The sequence below is a fragment of the Leucopleurus acutus genome (assembly GCF_964270905.1).
Source record: "Leucopleurus acutus genome assembly, chromosome: 7".
In the NCBI taxonomy this organism is placed as follows: domain Eukaryota; kingdom Metazoa; phylum Chordata; class Mammalia; order Artiodactyla; family Delphinidae; genus Leucopleurus; species Leucopleurus acutus.
The window spans coordinates 68,081,596-68,097,243 of NC_139150.1; the positions used below are offsets into that span (position 1 = coordinate 68,081,596).

Genomic DNA, 15,648 nt, shown 5'->3' on the forward strand with positions numbered 1-15,648 from the left:
AAAGATTTTTCTTATTTCCAAACAAGGTGGTAGATTAAACATACAGATTTATCTTTCTCTCTCCAAAATCCCACTAAAATGAGAGTAATGGGAGGACGGAGTATGGACAAAGATAGAATAAGAGATAATAGCATCAAATTTGGGGAAGCAGAAAAGCACAAGGAAGAATGGTGCCTGACTTAGCTGACCCAAGAAAACTGAATCCTTAGCCAAGAGCAGAGAAAGTTGGGAAGAAGAATTATTTTTACCACAGAACCTCCAAAATGTTCAAGATTCAGCAGCATCAGTGACAGTAGAACACTAGAAACAGAAGGACTGATTGAAGACCTGTTTAAGAAGCAGTTAGAGGATATATGGTGCAACACAGGGAATATAGCCAATATTTTATAATAACTATAAATGGAATATAACCACCTTTAAACATTGTGAATCAATATGTTGTCTAACTGAAACTTATATAATATTATACATCAATTATCCCTCAGTAATTTAAAAAATGAAGCAATTAGACCCACAGATCCCCTCCCCAATTCCAGATTGCCAGGCAATTGCTCCTCACCCACTAATCCCAAACACTTATCAGTTTTTACTCCCTGAAAAGAGTAAACCAGAGTGTCTATGAATTGGGGGAACACCAAGGACATTGAGGAATGGAGTACCATGTTGAAAACAGGAGGATTAAGTGGAGTCTGCCTATAAACTGAATATTAGGACACTGGTTTTCTTCTCCTAGAATGACCAGAATGTTATTTATCAGGCTTATATTCATCCCAGCCCAGCAGAAGAATCTTGGAAGAATCAAAGCAGCCAAACACAACAAGTCTAAAGATGCAGGCAACAGAAGTTTCCTCAAAGAAATGGCTCAGCCAGATGACTTTCCAATGAACCTCATAGTCTGCCAGTGCTACCCACAGGCTTTAAATGAATTTAAATAGGAGCAGACAGCCAAAAATCACTAGACAATTGAGGAAAGTTTCTAACATGAAAAAGACAGACTAAAACAAAACAAACCAACAAAAGAAATTTGGAAGAAATCAAGACTAAACAGAGATGAAAACTTTCCTTAATGTTACCAAGATCCTCAAAGAGGTAAAAGATGTTTTGTCCAAGAAAATAATTTATATTTGTAAAGGAACTATCAGAAAAAGAAATAGCCTATGGAAATTTAAAATATGATACCAAAATTTAAAGCTCCAAAGAAGAGATGGAAGATTAAGATGATGAAAATCTCCTGGAAAACAGAACAAAAAGACAAATAGAAAATAAGAAAGGGAATATAAAAACATTAGAGGATAGTTCATGAGATCCAATATCCAGATCACTGGAGTGTGGATAAGAGAGAACAGAAAATACAGAAGAAATGTAGCATCAAAAAAGTCCAGAACATTTTCCAGAATTAAAGGACATGAGAAGGCCCAGCACAAAGCAAACTGGGGCTCAAAGTTTCAGAACACCAGAGATAATGAGAAAATCTACATTTTTAAGAGAGAAAAAATAGATCAATAATAATAATAGTAAATAGATCAAACACAAATTAACAGGCATCAGACTTACTAGAAGCTAAAAGACAATGGAGTAATGCCTCTAAGACTTTGAGGGAATATTGTTTCCAACCAACTAAATGTCAGAGTAAAAATAAAGACAATTCAGAAAGGCGATGTCTTGAAACTTTTATTGCTCTCATGCTTTTTATCAGGAAGCTACTGGAGAATGTGTTCCACCAAGTGAGTGAATAAGGTAAAAAATGAGGAACGGATAGGATCAAGGAAAAAGGGTACTTAAGAAAGGGGAAGGAAACCCCAGAATGATAGTGAAAGGAGATCAGTTCACCTGTAGAGGAGACACTGAGGATCCCAGAACAGATGTCACCAAGGAGATGAAATTGAGTTTGAATATAATGAGATTTTCCATACACTATTTTGTATTATGACATTTTGCTGTATGTTTTATTTCCATAAACTAGAGCAAGGGAGGATATTTTAACTTCCTGTCTTGCACATATGTTAACATAGTGCCCTACACATACAAGATACTCAAAAAAATTTTTTAATTACAAGGTATTCTTTTTTTATAATTATTATTTATTTTTAAAATTTTTGGCTGCGTTGGGTCTTTGTTGCTGTGCACGTGCTTTCTCTAGTTGCGGCGAGCAGGGGTTACTCTTCGTTGCAGTGCATGAGCTTCTCATTGCAGTGGCTTCTCTTGTTGTGGAGTACGGGCTCTAGGCGCACAGGCTTCAGTAGTTGTGGCTCGCAGGTTCTAGAGCGCAGGCTCAGGAGTTGTGGCGCCCGGGCTCAGGTGCTCTGCGGCATGTGGGATCTTCCCGGACTGGGGCTCGAACCCATGTCCACTGCATTGGCACACGGATTCTTAACAACTGTGCCATCAGGGAAGCCCAATATTCAAATATTTTTTATTTTATTTTATTTTTTTCTGAAAAGCAGCACTGTTTTTAATCAGTTTTAGTCCAGAATACAAAGCAAGGTGCTAGTTGTTACCTCAACGATAGTACGATGATAAACAATGGCTTTTTCTTCCCCCATTAAGGCAAGTTACAGATGTGTATCAGATGGACAGGATGAGACATTTGAATAAGTGAATGGAAGAATGGAATACCTGTATTTGTAGAGTATAGCACACTAAAAACGGCTGTATGGTGGATCTGGAGTATCCTAACTTAGGAAGCTTCAGTATCCTGAAAACACTGATAAGTTCTGAATGAATGATACTGAATAAAACTAATTCATTCATCTACTTAGAGACCAAGGACAGAACAATGTTATATTTTTACGGGGGTAGTGCGGCCTATTATTAGGCAAGTAGACCCTGCAGTTATTCTATATGAGTTCAAATTTCTATTTCAACAGCTATAACTAAATTATATTAATGGATACATACTATTAACTGAGGTAAATTATGACATGAACAGTATAAAATGTAGAGAAGACGTAAAAATGGAGAGTTCTTATACGCAAGTGAAGTTAAGTTTTTATCAGCTTATTTTAAGTCTATTTTAGACTGTTAAAACTATAAGATATTTTATGTAGGCCCTTTGTCATCACAAAGTTAATGCCTATAGAAGTTACACAAAAGAAAAAGAGAAAAGAATCGAAACACTACAAAAAAAAAAAAACAAAACACAAAGGAAGATAACAAGAGAGAAAAGAAAGACAAAAGAACTACAAGACAAAGAGAAAATAGTTAACATAATCGCAACTGTAAATCTTTCACTATCAATAACTACTTTAAATGTAAATAGACTAAACTCCCCAATAAATAGATACAGAGTAGCTAAAAGAATATGAAAACCAAGATTCAACTATATGCTGCCCATAAGAAACTCACTTTAGGGTGCTTCCCTGGTGGCGCAGTGGTTGAGAGTCCGCCTGCCTATGCAGGGGACATGGGTTCGTGCCCCGGTCCGGGGAGATCCCACATGCCGCGGAGCGGCTGGGCCCATGAGCCATGGCTGCTGAGCCTGCGCGTCCGGAGCCTGTGCTCCACAACGGGAGAGGCCACAACAGTAAGAGGTGCGCGTACCGCAAAAAAATATATATATATATTGACAGATCTGAGAGAAGAAATTAACAGCAATACAATAATAATATGAGACTTCAATAACCCACTTGCAATAATAGACAGAACATCCAGACAGAAAATCAATAAACAGTGGATTTGAACAACACTATAAACCAAAGATATATACAGAACTTTTCACCAAACAGCAGAGGAATACACATTCTTCTTAAGTGCATACAGAAACATTCTCCAGGATAAATCACATTAGGTCACAAAACAAGTCTTAAAAAATTTAACATCAAAATCATACCAAGTATCTTTTCTGATCAGAATGGAAAAACTAGAAATCAATAAAGTAAGAAAACAGGAAAATTCACAAATACATGGAAACTAAACAACACACTCTTGAATAAATCTCTAGGTCAAACAGGAAACCAAAAGGGAATCCAAAAAATGTCTTGAGACAAAAGCAAAAACACAATGTACCAAAACTTATGGGATGCAGCAAAAGCAGGACTAAGAGGACTTAGGACGATGTGATGAAAACCTACCCTTAAAAAGATCTCAAATAAACAACCAGACTTTACACCACAAGGAACTAGAAAAAAGCATAATAAACTAAACCCAAAATTAACAGAAGAAAAGAAATAATAAAGATCAGAGAAGAAATCAATCAAATAGAGAATAGAGGGAAAAATCAACAAAACTAAGGGTTGGGTTTTTTGAAAAACTAAAACCAACAAACCCATAGCTCAAGTAAGAAAAATGAGAGAAGACTCAAATAAAATCAGAAATGAAAGAGGAGACATTACAATGGATGTCTCAGAAATAAGAAGGATCAGAAGGGACTATTATGAACAATTATGTGTGTGCAAATTAGATAAACTACAAAAAATGGATAAATTCCAAGAAACATACAACCTACCAAGACTGAATCAAGAAGAAATATTGTAGAAAGCTTGAACAAACCAGTAACATATAAGGAGGCTGAAGTAGTCATCAAAAATCTCCAAACAAAGAAAAATCCAGGAACAGATGACGTCACTGCTGAATTCTACCAAACACTAAAAGAAGAATTAATATCAATCCAATAGAGAAAAGATAGTCTATTCAATAAGTGGTGCTAGGAAAACTGGACAGCTACTTGTAAAAGAATGAAATTAGAACATTCTCTAACACAATATACAAAAATAAACTCAAACTGGACTAAAGACCTACATGCAAGACTGGAAACCATAAAACTCCTAGAAGAAAACATAGGCAGGGGCTTCCCAGGTGGCGCAGTGGTTAAGAATATGCCTGCCAATGCAAGGGACACAGGTTCGAGCCCTGGCCCGAGAAGATCTCACATGCCGCGGAGCAACTAAGCCCGTGCACCACAACTACTGAGCCTGAGCTCTACAGCCCGCAAGCCACAACTACTGAGCCCACGTGCCACAACTACTGAAGCCTGCGTGCCTAGAGCCCGTGCTCTGCAACAAGAGAAGCCACGACAATGAGAAGCCCGCGCACCACAGCAAAGAGTAGCCCCCGCTCACTGCAACTAGAAAAAGCCCACGCACAGCAACGAAGACCTAACACGGGCATAAATAAATACATAAATTTATTTTTTTAAAAAAAGAGAAAGAAAATATAGGCAGAACACTCTTTGACATAAATTGCAGCAATATTTTTTTGGATCTACCTCCTAAAGCAAAGGAAATAAAAGCAAAAATAAGCAAAGGAAATAAAAGCAAAAATAAACAAATGGAAACTAATTATACTCAAAAGCTTTTGCACAGCAAAGGAAACCATCAACAAAACAAAAAGACAACCTATTGAATAGGAGAAAACATTTGCAAATGATATGACAGATAAGGGGTTAATATCCAAAATATATAAACAGCTCATACAACTCAACATCAAAAAAACAAACAACCTAGTTTAAAAATGGGCAGAAGACCTGAATAGACATTTTTCCAGCGAAGACATGCAGATGGCCAACAGGCACATGAAAAGATGCTCAACATCGTTAATCATCAGAGAAATGCAGAGTAAAACCACAGCAAGATATCACTTCACAATGGCTATCATTAAAAAAAAAACAAGTAGGGACTTCCCTTGTGGTCCAGTGGTAAAGAATCCGCCTTCCAATGCAGGGGACATGGGTTCAATCCCTGGTCAGGGAACTAAGATCCCACATGCCGCGGGGCAACTAAGCCCACAGGCCACAACTACTGAGCCCGCACGCCTCAACTAGAGAGCCCACATGCTGCAAACTACAGAGCCCACGCGCTCTGGAGCCCGAGTGCCACAACTAGAGAGAGAAAAAACCTACACGCCACAACTAGAGAAGAGAAAACCCGCACACCACAACCAGAGAAGAGAAAACCAGCACGCCACAATGAAAGATCCCTCATGTCTCATCAAAGATCCTGCATGTGCAACTAAGCAACTAAGACCCAACACAGCCAAAAAACAAAAAACACAAATAGATGACCTAAATGGGAAGGAAATCCAAAAAAAGAGGGGATATATGTATACATATAGCTGATTCACTTTGCTGTACAGTAGAAACTAATACAACATTGTAAAGCAACTATACTCCAATAAAAATTTTAAAAAACCCCCACAAATACCAAATGTTGGTGAGGATGTGGAGAAAAGGGAACACTTGTACACTGTTGATGCGAATGTAGGTGCAGCCACTATGGAAAACAGTATGGAGTTTCCTCAAAAAAATTGAAAATAGAATTGCCATATGACCCAGAGATCCCACTACTAGGTATGTATTCAAAGGAAAGGTCACTATCTCAGAAAGATATCTGCACCCTCATGTTCATTGCAGGATTCCTTACAATAGCCAAGATGTGGAATCAACCCAAGTGTCCACTGATGGATGAATGGATAAAGAAAATGTGATTGATATTAATATATCAATAAATATCAGAGAGACAGGAGAGGGAATTCAGCCATAAAAATGAAAGAAATCCTGCCTTTTGCAACGACAAGGATGGACCTTGAAGGCATTATGCTAAGTGAAATAAGTCAGACACAGAAAGACAAATCCTATATGATCTCATCTATATGTGGAATCTAAAAAAACCAAACTCATAGATGCATATTGGTGGTTGCCAGAGGTGGGGTTTGAAGAGGTTGGAAAAATGGGTGAAAGTGGTCAAAAGGTACAAACTTCCAGTCATAAGATAAATAAGTTCTGGACATGTAATGTACAGCACTGTGACTATAGTTAACAATACGGTATTGTATATTTGAAACTTGCTAAGAGAGTAGATCTTAAAAGTTATTAATTATCACAAGAAAAAAATTGTAACTACATGAGGGGATGGGTGTTAACTAAGCTTATTGTGGTAATCATTTGGCAATATATACATATATCAAATTATTACATTGTACACCTAAAACTAATACAATATCATATGTCAAGTATATCTCAATAACACTGGGGAAAAGGGGGAAAAATCATCATAATCCAATATAAGTACTAGATGAATTTAAATAAATTGAATGCTAAAAACCAAAAATGTTCAACTTTTCTAAGAATAGCAGGAATTCTTCTGTTGATATATTTTAGCTAAAATTTATGTCAATATCCACTTGTAGAATATGGTGTTAGAGAACATTCTTACTGGCTCAGAAAACTGAAGATGTGTTAAGTTTTGAAGAAAAAAATCAAAAGAAATCTTTTTACATTAAAAAAAGTAGAAATGGAGGTTTATATATACAATGAAATATTATTCAGCCTTTAAAAGGGGGATCCTACCATTTGCAACAACAAGGATGAAACTGGAAGGCATCAGGCTAAGTGAAATAAGCCTGACACAGAAAGGAAAAACCTTGCATGATCTCACTTATCTGTAGAATCTAAAAAAAGTCAAATACATAGCAGCAGAGAGAATAGTTATTACCAGGTAGGGGGAAGTGAGGGTAATGGAGAGATAATGGTCAAAGGATAAAAAGTTGCAGTTATACAGGATAAGTAAGTCTAGGGATCTAACCTACAACATGATGACTATAGTTAACACTGTATTGAATACTGGAAATTTACTGAGAGTAGATTTCAAGTGCTCTCACCACATACACACACAAAACTGGTAACTATACAAGATAGGTTAGCTTGACTGTAATCATTTCACTGTGTATGGACTGTGTATTCACTGTGTATGATGGACACCTTAAATATATACAATTTATATTTTAAAAATAAATTGCACTTCATTATGTAATAGACGTGTAACTTGGTAGAGTTACCTAACCCCTGTAAGCTTCCACTTACTGACTTGAAAATGAGGTTATTTATTCATAGGGTTATTGTAGTAAGTAATGTTCTATATTAGAGTTTCCTCAAGCTTTGGAATTCTGATTATAAATCCCAAAGTCTGAGACTACCGAGAAAGCAGGTGTAAGAAACGAACTTGCTTCCAAGTGGAAAAAGCACTAACTGGGAGTTAGGATATCTCCCAGGAGGGATTCACCACCATTCAGCTGTGTAGCAATGGGCAATCACTTACTTCTGAACATCTGTACAGTTTTTATCTCCCCTGTCCTTGTACTGAGTAAACCAGGGAATCTGAGGAGGCCTAACTGGGCGGAGAAGTTAAGCCTTCTTCGGCTTTTCCCTGTCTGCTGCTCAGGCCTAAAACCACGCAACAGCACACCGCGCTCTTAAAGCGCGTAGTGGTGTGCTGGGGTTTTTTCGGCCACGAGATGGCAGCATTCTCCCAACTGCCCACACACGTACAATTTGCAACCGTAGGCCCCGTTTAAATAGCAGAACAGAACACCAGATTCCGGGGTTCACCTTCCATTTTCTCCTTCGGGTGGGCCCTGCTGCGTTTCGTTAAAAGAGCGGCTTATCAAAGCTCGTTGTGCAGCGAAGGCCGAGACCGCGGGTTCTCGCGAGATCGCCGCCGGAAGTGGGTGGCAGCGGAGACGCAGAGACTCTCCTCTCCGGAAGGCGAGCGTTTCTCCGTAGCGGTTGCAGCGGTTTACTCCACGGCGCTCTGCCCGGAGAAAGAGCTCACCGGTCGCCGCCTTCCCAGCCCCGAGCTCGCACCTTCGGCTTCTCCGGCTGCACAGCTGCACGGCCCGGCCGTCGGAGCCCCCGCAAGCCTCGGCCCCTCCCTCCCTCCGACTCGCTGCAGTTAGGCCGCGCCCTGAGGCCCAGTCCGCGGCAGCTCCGGCGGGTGATGCCAAATACAGCCATGAAGAAAAAGGTGCTGTTGATGGGGAAGAGCGGGTCGGGGAAGACCAGCATGAGGTCCATTATCTTTGCCAATTACATCGCTCGTGACACCCGGCGCCTGGGTGCCACCATTGATGTGGAGCACTCCCACGTCCGATTTCTGGGCAACCTGGTGCTGAATCTGTGGGACTGTGGCGGTCAGGACACCTTCATGGAAAATTACTTCACCAGCCAGCGAGACAACATCTTCCGTAATGTCGAGGTTCTGATTTACGTGTTCGACGTGGAGAGTCGCGAACTGGAAAAGGACATGCATTATTACCAGTCGTGTCTGGAAGCCATCCTCCAGAACTCTCCTGATGCCAAAATCTTCTGCCTGGTGCACAAAATGGATCTGGTTCAGGAGGATCAGCGTGACCTGATTTTTAAAGAGCGAGAGGAAGACCTGAGGCGTTTGTCTCGCCCGCTGGAGTGTGCCTGTTTTCGAACATCCATCTGGGATGAAACGCTCTACAAAGCCTGGTCCAGTATTGTCTATCAGCTGATTCCCAATGTTCAGCAGCTGGAGATGAACCTCAGGAATTTTGCCCAGATTATTGAGGCCGATGAAGTTCTGCTGTTTGAGAGGGCGACGTTCTTGGTCATTTCCCATTACCAGTGCAAAGAGCAGCGTGACGTCCACCGATTCGAGAAGATCAGCAACATTATTAAGCAGTTCAAGCTGAGCTGCAGTAAATTGGCCGCTTCTTTCCAGAGCATGGAGGTTAGGAATTCTAACTTCGCTGCGTTCATCGACATCTTCACATCAAACACGTACGTGATGGTGGTCATGTCAGATCCGTCGATCCCTTCTGCAGCTACTCTGATCAACATTCGCAATGCCAGGAAACACTTTGAGAAGCTGGAGAGAGTGGATGGTCCCAAGCACAGCCTTCTTATGCGTTGAATATTGCCAAAATGCGCTCTCTGAAAATGCTGAATTGCCTTCCCCCTTTTTCTTTTGATATTCATAATGTCGTGTGCTTAAAAGTGGGCTTTGAAATGTGTGCTGCTTACTTCTTCCATCCCTTTCTTCCCTTCTCCCCAGTCTTCAAGCCTTGGACTCTATTTACTCAGCTATCCAGTAGAGCTTCAAGATGGCCTTTCTGAAAAGTTGGTATGGTGTTAACACTAAAGTAGGTGGTGGTGTATGTGTGTGTGTGTTCTGATTATCTGGTTATAATAGATATACACATCAAAGCCTTTACAATATCTTCCTGTATTCCTTACAAGGTTGCAAAGGTGGAATGTTATTTTATCAGCAAGGTATTAAAATGCATTTATAAATTCTTTTTGGCTTCAACCATGAATAAACATTTGCTGTTAGCAATTTAAAATATGGTCTTATTTGAAATAATTTGAAGGTGGTTAATATTAAAGCTATAGATTCTGATTGCCCACAAGTATTGCTTAACTGGTAAGTTTGATTTTGTGATCTTGGCTCCCATCACCTTAACGATGTTTCATAGCAACTGTAGCAGTGTGGTTAAGAGAACGGTCTCTGGAGCTAGACCACCTGAGCTGAGTTAGTATTCTAGTCCCTTCACTTACTAGCTCTGTGAACTGGGCAAGGTACTTAATTTTACTGTGCTTGTTTCCTCATTTGTAAAATATGGATAAGGATAGCACTACTTTATTGGATTAAGATTAAATTAAAGCAACATGGAAAACATTTAGAATTGGCACCTGGCACATACTCAGTAATGTGTCAGCTGTCAATACCACCCACTGAGCCATTCTTCCTCCCCGCTCCCAAATTACTGGATGTGAAGCCTAGCTAAGTATTTAAGCCCTTACTAAATCCCAGGTATTCTTAAATACTTGATGTGCATTTTCTTACTTAATCCTCACAACCTGTGAGGTAGATTACTTTTATCTGTTAATAGATGAGAAAACTGGTATGACCTTATTAAGGTTATACAGCTGAACCTAGGCAGTGTAATTGCAGATCCTCTCCTAACCTCTCCTAACTCTTCATCATAAAAATCCTAGCTTTTTAGCTGTACATTATTCCTTCATATAAATTCCCCAATTTTATAGATTGAGTAAACTGAAGCCAGGAAGTTAAATGACTTCTCAAAGAATAGTGTTTTGCTTTGGGCAAGATAACTTTCCCATCTGTATTTGTCTGGAAATTGGATAATTTTGAATCAGATTCTTAGATTACATACTTTGGGGGAAGAATTCTAAGGTTCCTATTTTGAATTGGCAGTGTGGTATAGTGAAATCAAAACACAGACCTAAAGTGCCCCGTTACAGCCGCCTCATAGATTGTTTTAAATGAAATCTAGTATCTTAGAGCCAAAACACCTCTGATGAACTCCTCTCACCTCATTTTACAAGTGAGGCATTATCTCTATTTACAGACATTAAATATAAGTGATAGGGAATTTCCAAACCTTTATAAAGTTATTTAACATTTATTAAATCCTTTATAGCAGCACCTGTGGATGACAAGATCCCTACCCATGAAGAGCAAGCAGCTGTTCAGATATGTTATTAAACTAGTCTAATTAGGGCCTTTGGCAATAAGCTAGTATAGACTCCAAATGAACTCTGAGGGTATATATGTACTTTTAAAAATCATTTTAAAATACATTTACTAAATCTAGAGCTAGGTGGTATAATACTGAACATTTATTCAAGACTAGTATGTAAAACATTTACAGACAGTCCCATGGAGGACTCACAAATATTTTAAATTCAGGATGTGGATTTAACATTCACAGTGCATAACGCAAAAGGTATATCAACTATGTATGTGCAACTTAACGTGAAAGAGAGCTTTACTTTAGAAAATACTTTCTTTACATTAAGGAAAATGTCCTTAAACCTATCTTCTTTAATTTTAGTATACTCAGAGTAGGGGAAAAACAGGATTTCCTTTTATACAGGTCTCAAGAATTTAAATCAAATTGACTCCATAGATCATGGTTAAGAAACACATGGTAAAGAATGCTTTCAAAATACTTGTATTTTTGTTTTCAATTAAATTCCCCCAAATTGATTTTAACAACCAATAGTCTTTATTCCACTTGATAACATTTTTCATGTTAAGCAACATTATATGCTTGTTGTCTTTAAACATTTAAAACAATTAGAACATAGGGGCATTATCTAAAGTTTCAACCTGATAGAGAAGTCAGTTTACACACCATCTTATGAATAGTGAATAAAACAAGGTATATTCTGCTGTGAATGTAATGAGAAAAAGTACTCTTACAGCAATAAAGTAGCCCTCCGTCTTTACCATTACTTTAATTCCATCACACAGAGGCAAAGAAAACAATTCCAATACTTCAGTATCTGCTAAGGATGATCTATGGCCCTTGGAGTATATGTATGTGTGGACACACCCCACACACATATCTACGTAAGTATATATCTGTATGTATTTAATCAATACAACTGGAGAAATCACAACCATGAAAAAATAAAATAAAAGCAATAAATGAAAAATACTAAGTGAATAAAAGTTAACATAAGCCATAGGAGATTTCAGAGAAGGGACAGTCCCAGGGATAAGAGATTAAGACTTCAAGGTGAAAGTGAGATTTGTTCTGAACCCTAAAGGACAAACTATAACTGAAAGGCTGGGAGATGAAGGTAGGATATTCCAGCTTCAGAACTGTGCATTAAGATTTTTAAAGACACATGCCCACCAAAGCATTTCAGTTAAAAAAAAGGGGGGGGGGGAGATCATAGTGGAAGAGGGAAAAGAGGAATCTATGGAGGAGACCTTATATGCCTTTAAATTTGAACTCAATTCTGGAATTAACAATGAACCATTAATGGAATTTTAAACAAAGAAGTGATATGGTCAAAGCAGTCCCTTAAGGTCAAAAGGCAGGTAATGCAGGCAATATTGGATAAGGAAGAGGAGTCATAATCAAAATGGTTTAGGAGAAAGTGACAGATTTAATATACTTTTGTTTATACTACTGGCATACAAAGGACAGGGAAGAATGCCAAAAACTCTCAGCCTTTCACAGGTGTGACTCAACAACGATGTGGTTTTTGTAAATCTATTAATATCCAAAGATATTTTGGTCTTGTGATTCCCATTAATTCAGGGCCCACACTTATTGATGAACTTCAGCTTCCTTATCAGAGAGCTCATATCTCTAAAGCAGAATGTAATAGTGTACCTAGCTTCTTTAAGATACCCCAAGGCTAAATGTGAATCTCTATCCACTAGCAGTGGCTCTCAAGCTATTTATTGAGCCTAAGAATTACCAGGGCAGCTATTTAAAATGCAGATTTCTAATCCTCACTTTGGACCTACAGAGTATATGTTTTTTTAAGATGTATTCCAGGTAATTCCTCAAGTCCATCTTAGACAAGTCATTTAAGCTCCCTAGCTTCGGTATCATTACCTGTAAAATAGGTACAATATCACTATCTTACAGAAGTATAAGACTTAAATGATATATTAAGTATCCAGGAATAGCTCTGGCCCTTTGTAGATGCTAATACCTTCTCCTTAGCATGTTAATTTTGGATTTACCAATATTAGGTTTCTTAAGACTAGAGGACAGTTTCCCAGTAGACTTAGAGAGTCCCTATTTGTTCTGTTAACTAATAAAAGGATATGGCACCTTAGGAGAAGCTTTTCTCTTCCTCTTTCTTTTCCACTGCAAAGAAGGCAGTTATTTGTGCTTTTCTTCTGTCTTTTCTCACAAAAAAAGACTGGCCTTCAAACTTGGCTCAAACAAGCAACACAGAAAGTAAGCCAAAATGAGTGAAGAAAGATGAAGTATTAAGCCCATCCACTTCCAGAACTCTTCAACTTTTCTCTTCTTGCCAGTTTCTTGGCAAACTGGACAAGGCTGTGATGGTTAAGAGTTGAGGCTAGACACAGGGGTGCTGTAGGTGCTACCACCCTTCCAGTGTGTGCTTAACAACCTGGTTCGCAGAGGGCAATGGCATGTATTCATCACTTGGATGCTAAAGACAAGCCGTTTTCTTGGCCAGGGGGTCTAACTACATGAGGCAGGACACTGTACAAGAGGCCTCACATCTGACTCCCATTTAGAGTCCAGAAGGCCCACTCCTGCAGCCATATCCTAAATCCTGGCCTTTTAGTTACTTCTAGGAGGTCTTGTTGGTATATTAAGGAAGGAAAATAAGGTCAAATCCTAGCTTCACCACTGACTTAGCTGTGTAACAATGAACAAGTTATTTAACCGCAAATTCAATTTTCTCGTTAATCTGAAGCTATTCTGTAGGCAGTGAGGAACTGATGGTTTTTGAGGAGGAAAGTAACAATCAAAATTAGCTCCCTTAACCTGCTGTATAGCACAGGGAGCTCAGCTTGGTGCCCTGTGATGGCCTAGTTGGGTGGGATGGGGGGTGAGGGGGAGGGAGGTCCAAGAGGGAGGGGATGTGTGTATGAGTATAGCTGATTCACTTCACTGTGCAGCAGAAACTAACACAACATTGTAAAGCAATTATACTCCAATAAAAAATTTTTTTAAAAATTGAAAAAAAAATTAGCTCCCTTCCCCAAAAACAGTGCCCCTCCAAAAAAAACCAGACTAATTTTTTAATTTACATTTTTTCTGTTAAAATAAAAAACTAGAGTTAAATTCTCAAAGTCTAAATTAGACTAAATATAAAACTGCTATACAACCCACTGAATGGATTTATAATGTCCCTCAAAAGTATCTAGTCATCTTCTGCCTTTTTCCTTTTTTCTAAATTCATTCTGCTCCAGTCTTCACTATCATCACATGCACTTTATTCCATCAAACATCATTTTCCAGGATCAACCTACCTGAATAATCATTAAGCCTCTTTAGAGCTTTCCCAAACTTAAACTTTGTCATTTTGATTATACACCCCAAAGCATTACTTTCCTCACTTTTTTTGTTTAGTACCAGAATGTTGTAAAAAGAAACAATAAAAGTTGTATATTTCCCTAAAAAGAAAGATCAGTATATCCAATGGCTATTAAGTTAACCACTTAATAAAACACATTAAAAACTACTCATCCTTATGTTAATTAACTGAAATTAGAACATAATGAATTAGTAAACCTAATACTATGCCATTTCATGCCCACAAGATTATCCAAGAAACCAAAATGGCTTCTCATAACTTGTTTGCTTTCCAAATACTTCACATTTCAACCCCATATCCATACAGAGAGAGAAAATCCAAACATACTCTCCTTACTTAAAATCAGTAGAGAAGGCTAAAAAGCATTATTTAGGACTTTTTTAGACCCTGAAAAAGTTACACTTCCAATGTGTATTTAAATTACAAATGTTTTTATCCTGTGACATTGCTTCAACTTAAGTTCATCATAGTTAAGTTGACTGGGCTACTACTTCATCTTTCAAGTCGGATGGAGATTCTTTGGCATCAAGGCTCTTATTCAAGATTTCTTCTTCTGCAAAATTGACTTCAAAAAGAGAAAAAAGGATAAGCAAACATTATAAAGAAAAAATAGGACAAATTCCAAGTAGTAGCAAATTTCAGTAAAAAGTTCACATGCAAATATGTAACTGCAATAAAATTACCATTATTCTGGGACTTCCCTGGTGGCACAGTGGTTAAGAATCTGCCTGCCAATGCAGGGGACACAGGTTCGTACCCTGGTCCGGGAACATCCCACATGCCACAGAGCAACTAAGCCCGTGCACCACAACTACTGAGCCTGCGCTCTAGAGCCCACGAGCCACAGCTACTGAAGCTCGCACGCATAGAGCCCGTGCTCCGCAACGAGAAGCCACCACAATGAGAAGCCCGTGCACCGCAACAAAAAGTAGCCCCCACTCGCCGCAACTAGAGAAAGCCCGCGCGCAGCAACAAAGACCCAACTCAGCCAAAAAGAATTAAAAAAAAAAAAAAAAAAAAGGTAAGATGGGAGTAGGATGGGCCCTTAATCTACAGGACTGATG

The 15,648-nt window shown here is 38.7% G+C and overlaps 2 protein-coding genes across 2 annotated transcripts in view; one reads left to right on the plus strand and one right to left on the minus strand.

The window, feature by feature from the left end:
- Positions 1 to 8,460: 8,460 nt before the first annotated feature.
- RRAGA (Ras related GTP binding A) lies at positions 8,461 to 10,073 on the plus strand. The gene has a single exon (XM_082842196.1). The coding sequence runs from the start codon at positions 8,709 to 8,711 to the stop codon at positions 9,648 to 9,650; it is 942 nt and encodes a 313-aa protein (XP_082698322.1). The 5' UTR covers positions 8,461 to 8,708; the 3' UTR covers positions 9,651 to 10,073.
- Positions 10,074 to 11,380: 1,307 nt separating this feature from the next.
- Positions 11,381 to 15,648, minus strand: part of HAUS6 (HAUS augmin like complex subunit 6) — a 43,780-nt gene continuing 39,512 nt past the window's right edge. The window contains exon 17 of the mRNA XM_082842159.1: positions 11,381 to 15,149. Within this exon, the coding sequence (XP_082698285.1) occupies positions 15,055 to 15,149 (95 nt within the window). The 3' untranslated portion in view covers positions 11,381 to 15,054. The remainder of the gene's footprint in view (positions 15,150 to 15,648) is intronic.